Raw genomic sequence first — 13,432 nt, 5'->3', positions numbered from 1 at the left:
AAGAAACCCTGTGGAAGATGGAAGGTTGGAGAATCACCACACCCGTGCATACCACAGGAACCAGGATACCTACACCAGGGGAAACGACTGTAGACCACAGTGGAGGACTTTAGTGAAGATGCCGCTGGTGAAGAAGGTTAAATAGTCCGGTGGAATCCAAGTGTGGATTCTTTAAGAGTACCACCTGCAAGCAGATGGGACAGAGTTTATGCCACTCGGGCGTGACCAGGAGACAAGGAAGACCAATGACCCCCGATGAACGAAGATACAGCAGAATTGACAGCGACCTTGCCGCTGCAGCTGTGAGTACCAGGCGATGCTGTGGAAGACCAGGAGCCCTTCACGAGTTGTCCGTCGGAAGTCTAGAGCCAGGGGGTCGGTATCCGGCGGAAGCACCATCAAGCCTTGGCAGCAGCAACAGACAAGGAAAACGAAGAGGGTGCAGTGTCTGGTCCATCAAGGTCCAAGGAACTCAACAAACACAGGTGAGTCACAGCAGACCCGAGCAAGAAAGGGAGCCCACTGGAGCCAAAGAAGACCCTCAAGAGGACCCACAGGCCGGAGACACAGAAGTCGCAAGAGGACCTCAAGCAGTTCACCAACAATGCAGGCCCACGGTTCAAAGAATGCGGTGAGGACAAAGATCTTAGTAGCAGGAGAAGGTGGAGGGTCGAGCTTCTTGGAGCCCAAAGATCAAACTGAATGTGGGTGTGGTTTATTTTTTTAGGTCTCGCCTGACCCACCGCATGCGCTGGTCTGGCGAGACATTTAGTAGGTGGGTTTCGAAAGTGCTACCCACATTTTTGTGCTGGCTACAAGCGTCAGTGCACGATGGCGTGCGCGCGCACAGCTTATCCCCGCATTCTCCCCTCCCTTCTCGCCCAGCCATCTGCCTTTCCTGCGCCAGCCTTCAGCACCATGCCCCTCCCCCTGCTGCTTTAGCGTGTCATCACGATCACTTTCGCTTTCAGAGTGATCGCGATCACTTTCGCCTGGCCTCTCCCCTCTGCAGCGTCTGTGTGTGTATATTATTGGCTTCTTGTGATTGCACATACAAAATCACTGTTTTTCGTCAAAATCCGGGTGAGTTTTTCACACTATTCTGGACAGCATCTTCTGAAATCCTCAGCAAAGCACGACGAGAGAAATTGCATGAGCCGTTATGAGATGTTGGTTTGCTTTCACGGTGTGTTGTCGTGTTTTAGCTGATTTGTAATGTAACACTATTACATGTGGACTTCTCATCAAAAGTAAAAACACAGATGTGTAGTGGACTATAGAGCAAGCCCAGCGTCTGTTTAGGTGCTTCTGTGTGCGCGCTTGCTGTTTCTTTCTGTCTTTCTCTCTCCCCCACCCTCCTCTCAATCTTACTGGATTTCTTTCTTGCTCTCTCCCTCTCTGTTTCTCTCTCGTCCTAACCTTTTCCTGTATCCCTCATTCTGAGTCTCTCTATCTCATTCTCTCTCCTTTCCTAACCCTCTTTGTCCCTGCAGTTCCCCTGTCTCTCTCACTCTATCACCCTCTGTCTTTCTCTCCACCCATCTGTCTTCCGTACTTCCGTTTTTCTCTGGGCCCCTTTATTTCCCTGAGCCTGTGTTCCTCCCCGATACGAAATCTGAAATAACACCCGAGGCCGATTACCAAAGTAGGATTGAATCCATTTGGTAAATTGCTTTTAGAACATGAGCGACCAATAAAATATATTAACTATAATTAAAACTACATTTGTATGGATTCCATTGAAACATATCCATAAAAGGCATCCTCATAGCCTGTTCAAGGGTCTGTAATGTAACTACATTTAAAAAGACAAGCATTGGCAGAGCCAATAGGTCTCGCCTTTGGGACATTATAAGTGTTTAGCCATGCAACAGTTGATGTTGTTGCACCAAGGATATTGTGCTGCATACCTAAATAATTACAAGGTCCCAAAAGCGAGACCTATTGGCTATGCCAATGCTTGTTTCTCTTTGACATTTTCTCTTTTAGGGTTCTAACCACAGACTAATTCATGATCATTAACGTATTAATTACCAGCTGTTGACCATTTAGCCAGCACTAACTATAAAGTTTGCCTATTGGCTTTTCCAATGCTAGTTTTATTTCAAAGCATGCCATATATTTTGTCCTATTAAGTCACATAGATGATATTTTCCAAGCTTTATAAACAATTGGTTCTTTTTATTCTGGATTTTTTTATTCAAGGCATTGCTGCTCTTATTCTAATGCCTGAGATGCAGAATATTTTTGCTGGAAATAATTTTTTCTACAAGATGAATGTGCTTAATGTTGCCCAATATTAAGCCTGAATGATGATGCTCAAGGAAACATGCACCACAAATGTGATTCTCACAGATATGTGGTGACTAGACAGTTACCTTCCAATGCAGACTGACCAGGTATATGAAGTGTGGCCAATATGCATGCAGCGAGAGGTAAAACAATTGCTGTTCCTGCTCTTTGGTTTGTTGATGTATTAATGTGTGATTGAATTGTTTAGGCCTTACTGCAATTGAAACATTAAGCTTACAAATGGCCCGGTGCAGACAAATCATTTGAGCATTGGACAGTCTTAGCGAGGCTTTTTTAAACTTCTACTTGTAAATAGGTGAGTTTAAGGCCTTGATGGAATTGGAGCTAATGTGTTAATCCTTGTATAATAGGCAGTGCCTTATTTGTATTAAAAAGAAATCTAGACATAAAATCTTTCTTTTTTTCAGGCTCGGATAGCGTTTTTACAAGGTGAAAGGAAAGGCCAAGAAAATTTGAAGAAAGACTTAGTAAGAAGAATAAAGATGTTAGAATATGCATTAAAACAAGAAAGGTATGTATGTACACTAAATTATTTTTATTTAAATTTTATTTTATTTTTATTTAGCAGTTTTATATAGCTCACACTTGACCCGAATGGGGTATCGGAGCGCTTTATATAGCACCAGTTACATTACATGAGGACACGTTCATTTTTGTTAGACATAGGGAGATTAAGTGATTTGCCCAGAATTGCAGGATGTTCAGCGTCCTTGCCGAGAGTCGAACCCAGTTTCCCACATTTGAGGTCGACTGCCCTAGCCGTTAGGCCAACTCCTATCCCCTATATTCTTACTGACAGTTCATACTTGTAGGATTTGAGAAGGATACCTTGCTTTTGGGAGGCTAGCAAACCGTGTGTATTCCCTGCTACTTCCTGGACCAATCTAAAGGCGGCTGTTGCTTAAGTAGAGGAGCACTTCCACGGTCTGTCACTGCACTTAAAATTCTGTATAATGTGGGTTGATGCACACCCCACGATGAACAGTGTCTTATAGCATGCAACACTAGGGCAGTGATATGTCCTCTGATATTAAGCAGCCAAATATGACACTGTAGCACATCTGAAGATGGCATCTTGAGAAAAGTCAGATTCCTTTTCAAAACCACTTCACCTCCAAGACTGTTTTTTTATTCTTTCTTTTTTTCCCCCCACTATGGTTTTTGTCTCCACACCTAGGTCTCAGGATCTCTTAATCCTCTGGCTCAGGGTCCACCAGGATTATTTTTCAACTGTTTCTGGAATTGGGGGTCCAAAGCAAGCACTCTATTTCAGCAGTCTGTTCAGATTTTAAATGTTAAATATTAATTTCTTGGTGGAATAAAATTGAAGCTGATTTTGTACTCCTGTACCCCAAGTTATGTGTACATTGCTTTACAGTTGCTGAATATAAAATTATTGTTTGGGGGTAGTTGGAGCTCAAAGGAGGAGGAACATGGCAAATTTCAACATCTCTCTGAATTCGAATAGAGAACGGCAGATCTTACTCAAAGTGTTGCTTTCTGTAGTCAAATGAAGGACATCCTCTTTCCACTCCTAGTAAATACTGGTGATTGCTAAGTTAAATTTTATGGTGTGACCCGTCTTTTTATCTGATGCTTAGTGGAGTGTTCAGCTAATTCTTTTCTATAAAATTCATAGACTGCTACTTGCCTAACTGGACTTTTCACTCCCCCAAAGTGTGTGCTTCATTATGTTTTTGGTGTGAACCTTACTCAAAATCAGGATCTGAAATTCCGCTAATTCTTTTCTATAAAATTCATAGACTGCTACTTGCCTAACTGGACTTTTCACTCCCCCAAAGTGTGTGCTTCATTATGTTTTTGGTGTGAACCTTACTCAAAATCAGGATCTGAAATTCCGATTTTTGACTCCCCCCCCCCCCCCCCCCCACCATACTGGATTGCATTAATCTGTGGCCGCATGAAATGGGTTTCCCCCCAGTGCCATCTACTTTTTCGAAACGTCTGGGGGTCAAGCTAGACAATGCTCTCTCATTTAAGCTTTTTATCTGAAAGACTATTTGTTATGGATTACTCACCTTAGAATTAACCCCAGGCGTCAGACTGGATCCTGAGAATTTTTCTTCAGCAGTATCCCTGCACGTTGGTAGGTGGTGTCGGTCGACTCCGCGTTCGTCGTTGGCTTCTTGTTTGCCGGAATGATTTTGCAGTATCTACCGTCCCTGCGCGTTGACGTCCATTTTCTTTTTCCGTGCCAACTAGCGCAGATCCAGAGAGAGCGGTACCTCCAGTCACTTTTTGACGCTCTTTTTTTCGACTTTTTGTCGACATCTTTTCGAGTCATCCGAATCCTGGTGCACAGGGATGTCATCTTGGCGGACCGGCTTCAAGCCTTGTGGCTCCTGCCACAAGCTGATGTCGTAGACGGACCCTCATCTTGTGTGCCTCTGGTGTCTGAAGCGCGACCTCGACCCGAAGTCTTTGCGGGAGCGTTCCAGAAAGTTTCTGGAGGCCTGGCAGTCGGCTCTGCGCCGCTCGAGGTCCCGGTCGAGAGGGAGGTCATGGCACCGGTCCCGGAGCCATCCCCATCACCACTCCTTGTTGAAGTCTTAATCTCTGGGTAAGTCGAAGCGCAAGAAGAAGGCAAAGAAGCACTGTCGCTCTTGGCGTTCTCCCCGTCCATCGGCCGATGCGACACTGGATGTGGAAGGTTGTCGCCCGGCTCTGCCCGCTGAGCCTGTTGGGTCGACTCCTGCGTTCTCTCCCTTCCCAGGAGCCGGAGCGACCCATGCCCAACTTAGTAGCTTTTACGAAGCCCTCCACTCCATCTTTGGGCAGCCTGACTCTGCCGGCGTGCCTTCGGGCCCCTTAGGCACGGCTGGGGGTTCTAGGCCTTTGATGCCGGCAGCTTCAGCACCGCAGGACCCCCAGGGATCTAGGCCTGGATCCGGATCAGCTCTGGTCGACGTTGCAACATCTCCGGCGCCGAATCCATTGCTGACGCCTCCGACGCCGTTTTGTGCCCAACAACCAACGCCGACCCCAGTCTCCCACTTGATGTGGACACGGAGCACGACTGGCGTCAACCGGTACTCTTATACGCCTGTTCTCCCCTGTTGTTACCTATCGCCCTGAGTGGCTACCAGAGGAGGGTGAGGAGGACTGGGAGGGGGTCTGTGGACACTCTGGCAGACCAGTTATAAGAAGTGGTCTGGAGAGAGGAGTTGGGTAAGGCCAGTGGTCTGGACACCTCTCCAGACTTTGGCATGCTATCTCCCCCTACCGTGGCTATGCAGGAGGGTGCTTCATATACATTGGTGTTGCGTAGGGCGGCTGAGGCCCTAAATCTTGAGCTTCCTACGGTAGTGGTCAGGACCAACCACCTGACCAAGATGCTTCAACCGGCAGGGGCCTCTTCGGAGCCCCTGCTGCCGTTCAATGAGGCCCTCACGGATGTCTTTTTGGGCACTTGGTCCAAGCCCAACACAGGGTCCCCTGTGGATAGAATCATTGCTGGACGCCCCCGCCCGGCTCCGGGGACCCCATTTTCCTCTCCCAACACCTTACCCCCGAGCGCTTGATGGTCCAAGCCTCAACTTCCAAGAGCGCATTGCCTACCATTCCACCTGATAGGGAATCCAAGAGGCTGGACCATCTTGGGAAGAAAATGTTTTCTTCCTCTAGCTTAAGACTGCGGTTGGTGAACACTGCATGTCTCTTGGGCCGTTACTTCTATTCTGTGTGGGACACGGTGGTGCAGGTACTGCCACAGTGCCTGGAGGAGGCCCGGGCTGGCTCTCTTGTGCAGTTGCCAGAGGGAGAGATGCAGCCAAGTTCGCCATACGATGTGGACTGGACACTGCCGACTCGCTGGGCAGGACGATTTCAACGTTGGGAGCCCTGAGACACTACGCCCGGCTGAGGTCCACTGGCTTTTCTGATGATGTCCAAGCTAGACTTTTGGACATGCCCTTTGATGTCTGTCGCTTGTTTGGCGACAAGGCAGACAACACGCTTGAGCGCTTTAAAGACTCCAGGGCTGCGGCAAGGTCCTTGGGCCTCGCTTTTACCTCTTGCCCCCCGCAGGCTGATTTTCGCCCCTTTTGTGGTGTTGGAAGGGGTGCCCCGCCAAGTTCTTTGAGGAGCCGCAGGCCTGCGCAAGCTGTCTGGCCTCTGCGCGGCCGGGGACCCACCGTTGTGGATCTGGGGGCCAGGGTGCGGGCTAGTTCACCAGCGCCCCCTCTGCAGCAGCCTCCAAGCCCCCCTAGTCCAACCTTCCAATCCCACCATTCTCCAGTGGGCGGCAGGATCCACTGTCACCTCCCCCACAGGCTCAACATCACGTCGGACAGGTGGGTATTGCAGCTAGTTCTAAGTGGATACTCCCTCCCCTTCGAGACTACCCCTATTCATGCCACATCAATTCCATCACATGTCAGAGGATCACTTGGCCCTTCTCCGCCAGGAAGTGACGGCTCTACCTGCCCCAGAAGTAGGTCATGGTTGTTATTCCCACTACTTTCTGGTGCCCAAGAAGGACAAGGGCCTGCGTCATATCTTGGATCTCAGGAACGTCAACCGCTTCCTCTGGAAGGAGAAGTTCAAAATGTTGACATTGGCTTAGGTCCTGTCTGCCCTCGACCCTGGAGACTGGATGGTAGCGTTGGACTTGGAGGACGCTTATTTTCACATCCCTGTCCTGCCGACCCACAGGCGTTACCTGCGGTTCACGGTAGGCCACGATCACTTTCAGTTTACCGTGCTCCCCTTTGGCCTTACCAGCGCCCCTCGGGTGTTCACGAAAGTGATGGCGGTGGTCACAGCTCATCTGTGCAGATCAGGTGCTCCAGTCTTCCCCTATCTCGACGACTGGCTGTTGAAGGCGGGCTCGCCCCAGGCTGTCTACCACCTCCAGAGTACAGACGACCGCCTGCATTCGCTGGGGTTCACCATCAATGTGCCGAAGTCACACCTGATTCCCTCTCATAAGATCCTTTTCATCAGAGAGGTTCTGTACACAGCTCATTTTCTGGCTTATCCTCCTGAGCAGCGAGTCCGGGATATTTGAGCTATGATTTCGATCTTTCAGCCTCTATCCCGGGTTTTGGTCAGAATGACCCTGAATCTACTGGGCCTCATGGCCTACTGCATCCTGCTGGTGGACTATGCCAGGTGGCATATGCGGGCTGTGCAGTGGGACCTTCAGTTCCAGTGGGCACAGCATTAGGGAAATCTTTCAGATTGCGTCCAGATCTCGGAGGGCACTGCACACCAATTGAAGTATTTTTATTTATAACGTTTTATAAAGCGCGAACATGATCAAAATGTTGGTGTCAGAGCGCCGTACAACCTAATAAATAGCAATAAATATACAAGGAGCAAAATATAGAATAATCACCATGAAATGATAATGCAAAGAGACGTAGTGAAAACACCAAAGAAATCAAATTGGCATGGATAGTCGCCTCTGATAGGAAGGAGATTATTCAGTGGTCTCATTTTTACTTCGTTTTTGAAAAGAACGAATGAAGGGATGGTCCTGATCTCTGGGGGAAGAGAGTTACAAATTATTTGGGCAATTCCAGAGAAATCTCTTATAGGTTTTCGTTTTGTGAAATATTTGGGGTTTCTGCAGTAGGGAGCATGTACTACGGGAAGCTCTATTCCTTCCGGATAGCACCAGTTTCTGAGCCAGTTAGCGAGAAGTGTTGTGGTGGATGGCTTTGTATGTCATGCATGCTATTTTTAGGTAGATCCTAGATTCATAAGATAGCCAGTTCAGAGAGTGGAGGGCTGGGGTGATGTGATCATTTTTCTGTATGCCTGTGATGAGCCGTGCAGCAGCATGACGGGTAGCCCTCAATGGTGCTAGTTTTATTTTCGGTAGGCCAACAAGGGCAGCATTCCCATAGTCAAGTTTGGAAATCACAAGAGCCTGAACCGCCATCTTGAGATCTGCATTGGGCAGGAAAGGCTTTAGTTTTCTTAAGATGTGGAGATGGAAATTGGCCGCTCTGGTTGTGGAGCTGATGTGATTCATCATGGAGAGGTTGTTGTCTAGTGTTATTCCTAGGGATTTTGCTGAATCAACAATATGTGAGGTAAAGTTCAAGGCTGTGAGTAGTGGGAGCCAGTCTTTGATGTTAGAGGTGGTGTTGGAAGGCGAGATTAATAGGAATTCAGTTTTGAGGGCGTTAAGTTTGAGGTGGTAAAGTGTTAACCAGTGTTAAGTGTTGTTCAAGATGTTATTGAGAGGGCTGATGTTGTTAGGAGGGGGTATTCTTCATGTACAATTGCGTATCAGCGTACGTATGGTAGGAGATGTTGGGGTGTTTGAGGATTTCAGTCAGGGGTTCCATGTAGGGATTAAACAGAGTGGGTGAAAGTGAAGAACCTTGGGGAACTCCGATAGTGACCGGTGTCTGTTTGAATAAGTCTTGATTGATTAGGACTCGTTGAGATCTGTTTTGTAGGAATGAGTAGAACCATTTTAAGACAGTACCAGAGAGACCCATCCAAAGTTCTAAGAGGTTCAGGAGGGTTTCATGTTTGACTGTGTCAAATGCTGATGATAGGTCAAGAAGGATTAAAAGACAGGATTCATTATGATCGAGAAAGCGTAAAGCATCATCGACAGTGTGGACTATGGCGGTTTCAGTATTGTGACCTGGTCTGAAACCAGATTGGCAGTGGTCGAGGAGTTGGTGCTGGTCAATGTGATTGCAGAGTTGTTGATGAACACATTTTTCCACAAGCTTGGCTAATGTTGGGATGTTGGAAATGCGCGAAAATTGTTGGGAGTAGAGGTTTGCGCCTGACTTTTTTTTAGCATAGATGTGACTTGTCCACTTTTTAGACATTCCGGCATGGTGCCTTGAGTAAGAGGCGTTCCAACATGGTGCCTTGTGTAAGAGAGGCATTTATAATTCTTGTCCATAGGGGTATCGGGAGGTGTGAAGTTTCCTTGAGGAATTTGGAGGGGAGAGGGTCACTGAAGTGGTTTGAAAGTTTAGTGGAAGACAGTAGTTTTGAGATGTCAGTGACCTCAAATGTCTGAAAGATGGACCACGAGGCATTGTTTTTAGGGTTAAAGAGAAGGTTGCTAGGACAAATTTCTTGCGAAGTGGAGGTGCATTGTGACTGGGTTTCAGGCGGTAAACAATTCACAGCAATGTGGCGCTCATTGTCAATTGACTTAATTTTATCAGAAAAAAAGGAGGAAAATGTTTGACAATTAGGTAGGGTTGTAGTGTCAGATGTGGAGGATTTACGCTTTACATTAGTTTGTTGTTTCACTAGTTCAAAGAGTTTTGGACGGTTGAAGGCTGTGTCCAGTTGCTGACGGAAAAATGATAATTTGGCACTTCTGATGCACCTATTGTAGTTCCTTCTTTTTTACGCAACAGTTTAAGGTTTGAAAGAGATGGGGTCTGTCTCCACAGTCTTTATGCAAGTTTAAGGGCACGGCGTTTCTCGTTAAGGCTTCAGTTGAACCAGGTATTGGTTTTACTTATCTGGACTCTTTAGTTTTTTGGGGGCAAGGGAGTCCATAGATGTTAGACATGGAGCTAAGGTAGTGCTTAGGGAGGTCTTGAGCATCAACCATATCAGTGGGAGGAGACAGGAAGTTAAGGCTGGTGGCAGATATCCTGTCTGGATTGAGATTGAGGGTGTTTCTGATCCAATGTTTAGCTTTCAGAGGCTGGCCTTTGTGGATGGTTGCCTTTAGAACAATAGAGAAGGAGATGCAGTGATGATCGGTTCAGTCGCAGGGTGAAATAGAATCCAATAGTATGGTATTTTCCTTGCCTATGATTAAGTCTAAGATGAGCCCTTTTATATGAGTAGGACGATTACAGACTTGGCTCAGGTTGAGGTCCTGGAGGAAAGCCTTAAAGCAATTCACTAGTGGATCCTTAGTGTCCTTCCAGTGAATGTTGAAGTCACCTAGGAAAATCTGGTTGTTGTATGGGGTAAAGTTGGTGGAGATGATCCAATAGTGGCTAACGAACCAGGATTGGGTCAGTGGCAGATCCCTCTCCCTTCCCCAACCATAGTTCACTGTGGTGACTGATGCATCATTTCTGGTGTGGGGCGGCCACATGCGGGAAGCGGAGATCAGAGGCCTCTGGTCTCCGTTGGCTTCTGGGCTCCATATCAACCTTCTGGAGCTCTCGGCAATTAGTCTTGCACTGAAGGCGTTCCTTCCCTCTGTCAAAGGAAGAGTAGTGCAGGTGTTCAGACAACACCACCGTCATGTGGTACTGAACAAACAGGGCGGGTTAGGGTCGTGGACTCTATGGCAAGAGGCTCTTCGTCTTTATACATGGCTAGAACATCAGGGCATGTACCTGGTGGTTCAACACCTCGCAGGATCACTGAATGCCAGGACAGAAAAACTCAGCCACAGGTGCATGATGGATCACGAATGGTGTCTTCACTCGGAGGTGGTGCAAGGTCTCTTTCAGCAGTGGGGAGAGCCTTGGTTAAATCTATTCGCCACAGAAGAGAACACGCAATATCGGCAGTTGAGCGCGTTGGAATTTCCAAGGCAGCACTCGCTAGGCGACCCTTTTCATCACGAGTGGAGTTGCGGTCTTCTATACACCTTTCCGCCTATACCACTTCTACCCATAGTGCTGAAGATGATCAACCGTGACCGGGCCCAGGTCATACTTGTGGCTCCGGACTGGGCACGAATAGTCTGGTATCCAGAGCTCTTGCACATGGGCATCAATCCTCCCATCAGACTGCCCCTTCGGGAGGATGTTCTGTCCCATCAGCAGGGGACGGTCCTCCACCTCAACCTGTCCAGCCTCCACCTCCTTGTGTGGCGATTGAGCGGCGACAGTTGACCGCTTTCGACCTTCCTCCCGAAGTCTGTCACGTTATCTTGGCAGCTAGGCGTCCCTCCACCAAAACGGTGTACGCCTGTAGATAGAACAAATTTGTGGCATGGTGCGCAGCAAAGGCTGTAGATCATCTTTCTGCCCCCCTTTCAGAGGTTCCTCTCTCCATTATTTCCTTGGCCCAGCAGGGCTCTGCTCTGGGCACACTCAAGGGCTGTCTTTTGGCCGTTTCGGCCTGTCTACGCCTTCCAGATCAACCTTCTCTTTTCAAGTCCCCTATTGTAAATGTTTTCCTTAAGGGCATTACTTACTTGTTTCCTCCTATCCATTTCATAATGCGCCAGTGGGATTTGAATCTGGTTCTGACCTATCTTATGTGTGCTCCTTTCGAGCTGCTTCATAACTGTCCTCTCAGACTTATGACACTCAAAACTGCCTTTTTGATTGCCATCACCTCTGCTCACAGGGTGAGTGAGCTTCAAGATCTTTCTTTCAAATCTCCTTGCCTGACTGTTCTTCCAGACAAGGTTGTCCTTCGCACTAGGCCGCCTCTCCTTCCCACAGTGGTTACTTCCGTCCGCATAGGACAGACCATCACTTTGCACTCTTTCTTCCCGCCCGCATCCTTCTAAAGAGGAGGAGAGGCTCCACCGTCTCCATCCACAACGTGCGTTTTTAATCTATCCGTATCGCACAAAACAATTCCAGGTGTATGACCAGCTCTTTGTTGGCGCTAAGCAAGACGGGCTGTGCAAAAGCGGAGCATTTCTCGATGGGTCATTCTTTGCATCACAATCTTCTATTCCTTAGCAAAGAAGGAACATCCGGTGGGGCTGCGTGCCCATTCCACCGGGGCGACGGCAGCCACTACTGCTTTGGGACGTGGTGTCCTCCTTCATGACATCTGCCAGGCAGCCACGTGGGCTTCATTGCACACATTCACCAAACATTACTGCCTGGACAGCCAAGTCTGAAGAGACTGCTTCTTTGGCTGTTCAGTTCTCCAGGACTTTCTGGTGTGAACTTAGTTTGCAGACCCACCTCAAGGGTTGGTATTGCTTGGGTATCTATTCTAAGTTGAGGAATAAATAACTAATAGTCTTTCAGATGAACAAGATACTTACCTTCGGTAACGATATATCTGTATGAGACATATATTAGTTATGGATTCCTCATCTCCCCACCCATCCTCCCCGTTCTGCGAACTGACTTCTAGTGTAAGGGTCTCTCTTTCAGGGCACTAGTTTTATACACCAGTGGTCAGTGTCTTGCATGGCTCTGCGCTTCTGGCGTGGTATGTCATGTAAAGAACTGACGTCCGCTCGTAGGGGCGGTGTCTTAAGTAGATACTGCAACATCATTCCGGCGATCACAACCTGAACGACGAACGTGGAGTCGACCGATGCCACCAGCTGATGCGCAGGGGTACTGCTGAAGAAATTTTCTCCGGATCCAGTCTGGGAGGGTTAATTCTAAGGTGAGGAATCCATAACTAATATATGTCTCCTACAGATATATCATTACCAAAGTAAAGTAACTTGTTTGTCAATGCTACCACAGGAATCTGTTACTCCCTATTGAAAACTCTAAGAAAGTATCTCAGATTCCTGCCTGAACCCATCCAAAAGATCATTGTTCACGCATTGATCACATCTAGGCTTGACTAAGCCAACGTACTGCTTTTGGGATCTTCTCAAGCTTTGTTAAACAGATTGTAGTGGGTTCAGAATGTGGCAGCCAGACAGGTGCTGAATATTCTTAAAGGCAATCCAATCGAAAAACCTACACTGACTGTCAAGCAAAGAATAAAATTCAGAGCCCTGACGATAACGTTGATGGCCACTCAGTGAAAGGCCCGGCTTCCATCTGTGACAAAATCAAAAGATCTCTTCTCTGCAGAGGTTTATGCTGGGCCAACTACAAACTGCTTGGCAACTCCAAGATTAAAAAGACCTGCGCTTGTGGAGTAGATGCCCTTGCGCGTTATCACTGAGGAGGGGTCACCTCACCTTGTGACTTGAAACACTTCTAACAAGAAAAACAACTTGCACACATTCGGACCCAACACTAGATGGCGGAAGTATGCTAAGCATGTGAATCTACACATTTATGCCACGAACAGATGTCTACAGGGTAAGTGACATAATCCTTCCTTGTCATCTGCTATGGTGCAAAACCCAGATGCCTTTGATGCTGGTCTAAGACGAGTCGCTTCCTGGATGAATAGTATCTCACTTACTCAATGGCGACAAAACCTAGATTATGGTGCTTGGCAAGAATCCTCGGCTCTCTGGTCCAAATACTTCCCT

General features: G+C 47.7%; 1 protein-coding gene across 3 annotated transcripts in view; it reads left to right on the top strand.

Moving 5' to 3' along the window:
- Nucleotides 1-13,432, top strand: part of STRN3 (striatin 3) — a 900,588-nt gene that overhangs the window by 110,948 nt on the left and 776,208 nt on the right. For all 3 annotated transcript variants that reach the window (XM_085627373.1, XM_085627372.1, XM_085627371.1), the window contains exon 2: nt 2,721-2,824. In XM_085627373.1, coding sequence (XP_085483499.1) covers nt 2,721-2,824 — 104 coding nt within the window. The remainder of the gene's footprint in view (nt 1-2,720; nt 2,825-13,432) is intronic.

The sequence above is a fragment of the Triturus cristatus genome, chromosome 9 (genome assembly GCF_964204655.1).
Source record: "Triturus cristatus chromosome 9, aTriCri1.1, whole genome shotgun sequence".
Classification (NCBI taxonomy): Eukaryota; Metazoa; Chordata; class Amphibia; order Caudata; family Salamandridae; genus Triturus; species Triturus cristatus.
Note: the sequence above shows the minus strand (reverse complement) of the source record. Positions and strands in the feature narration are given on the sequence as shown.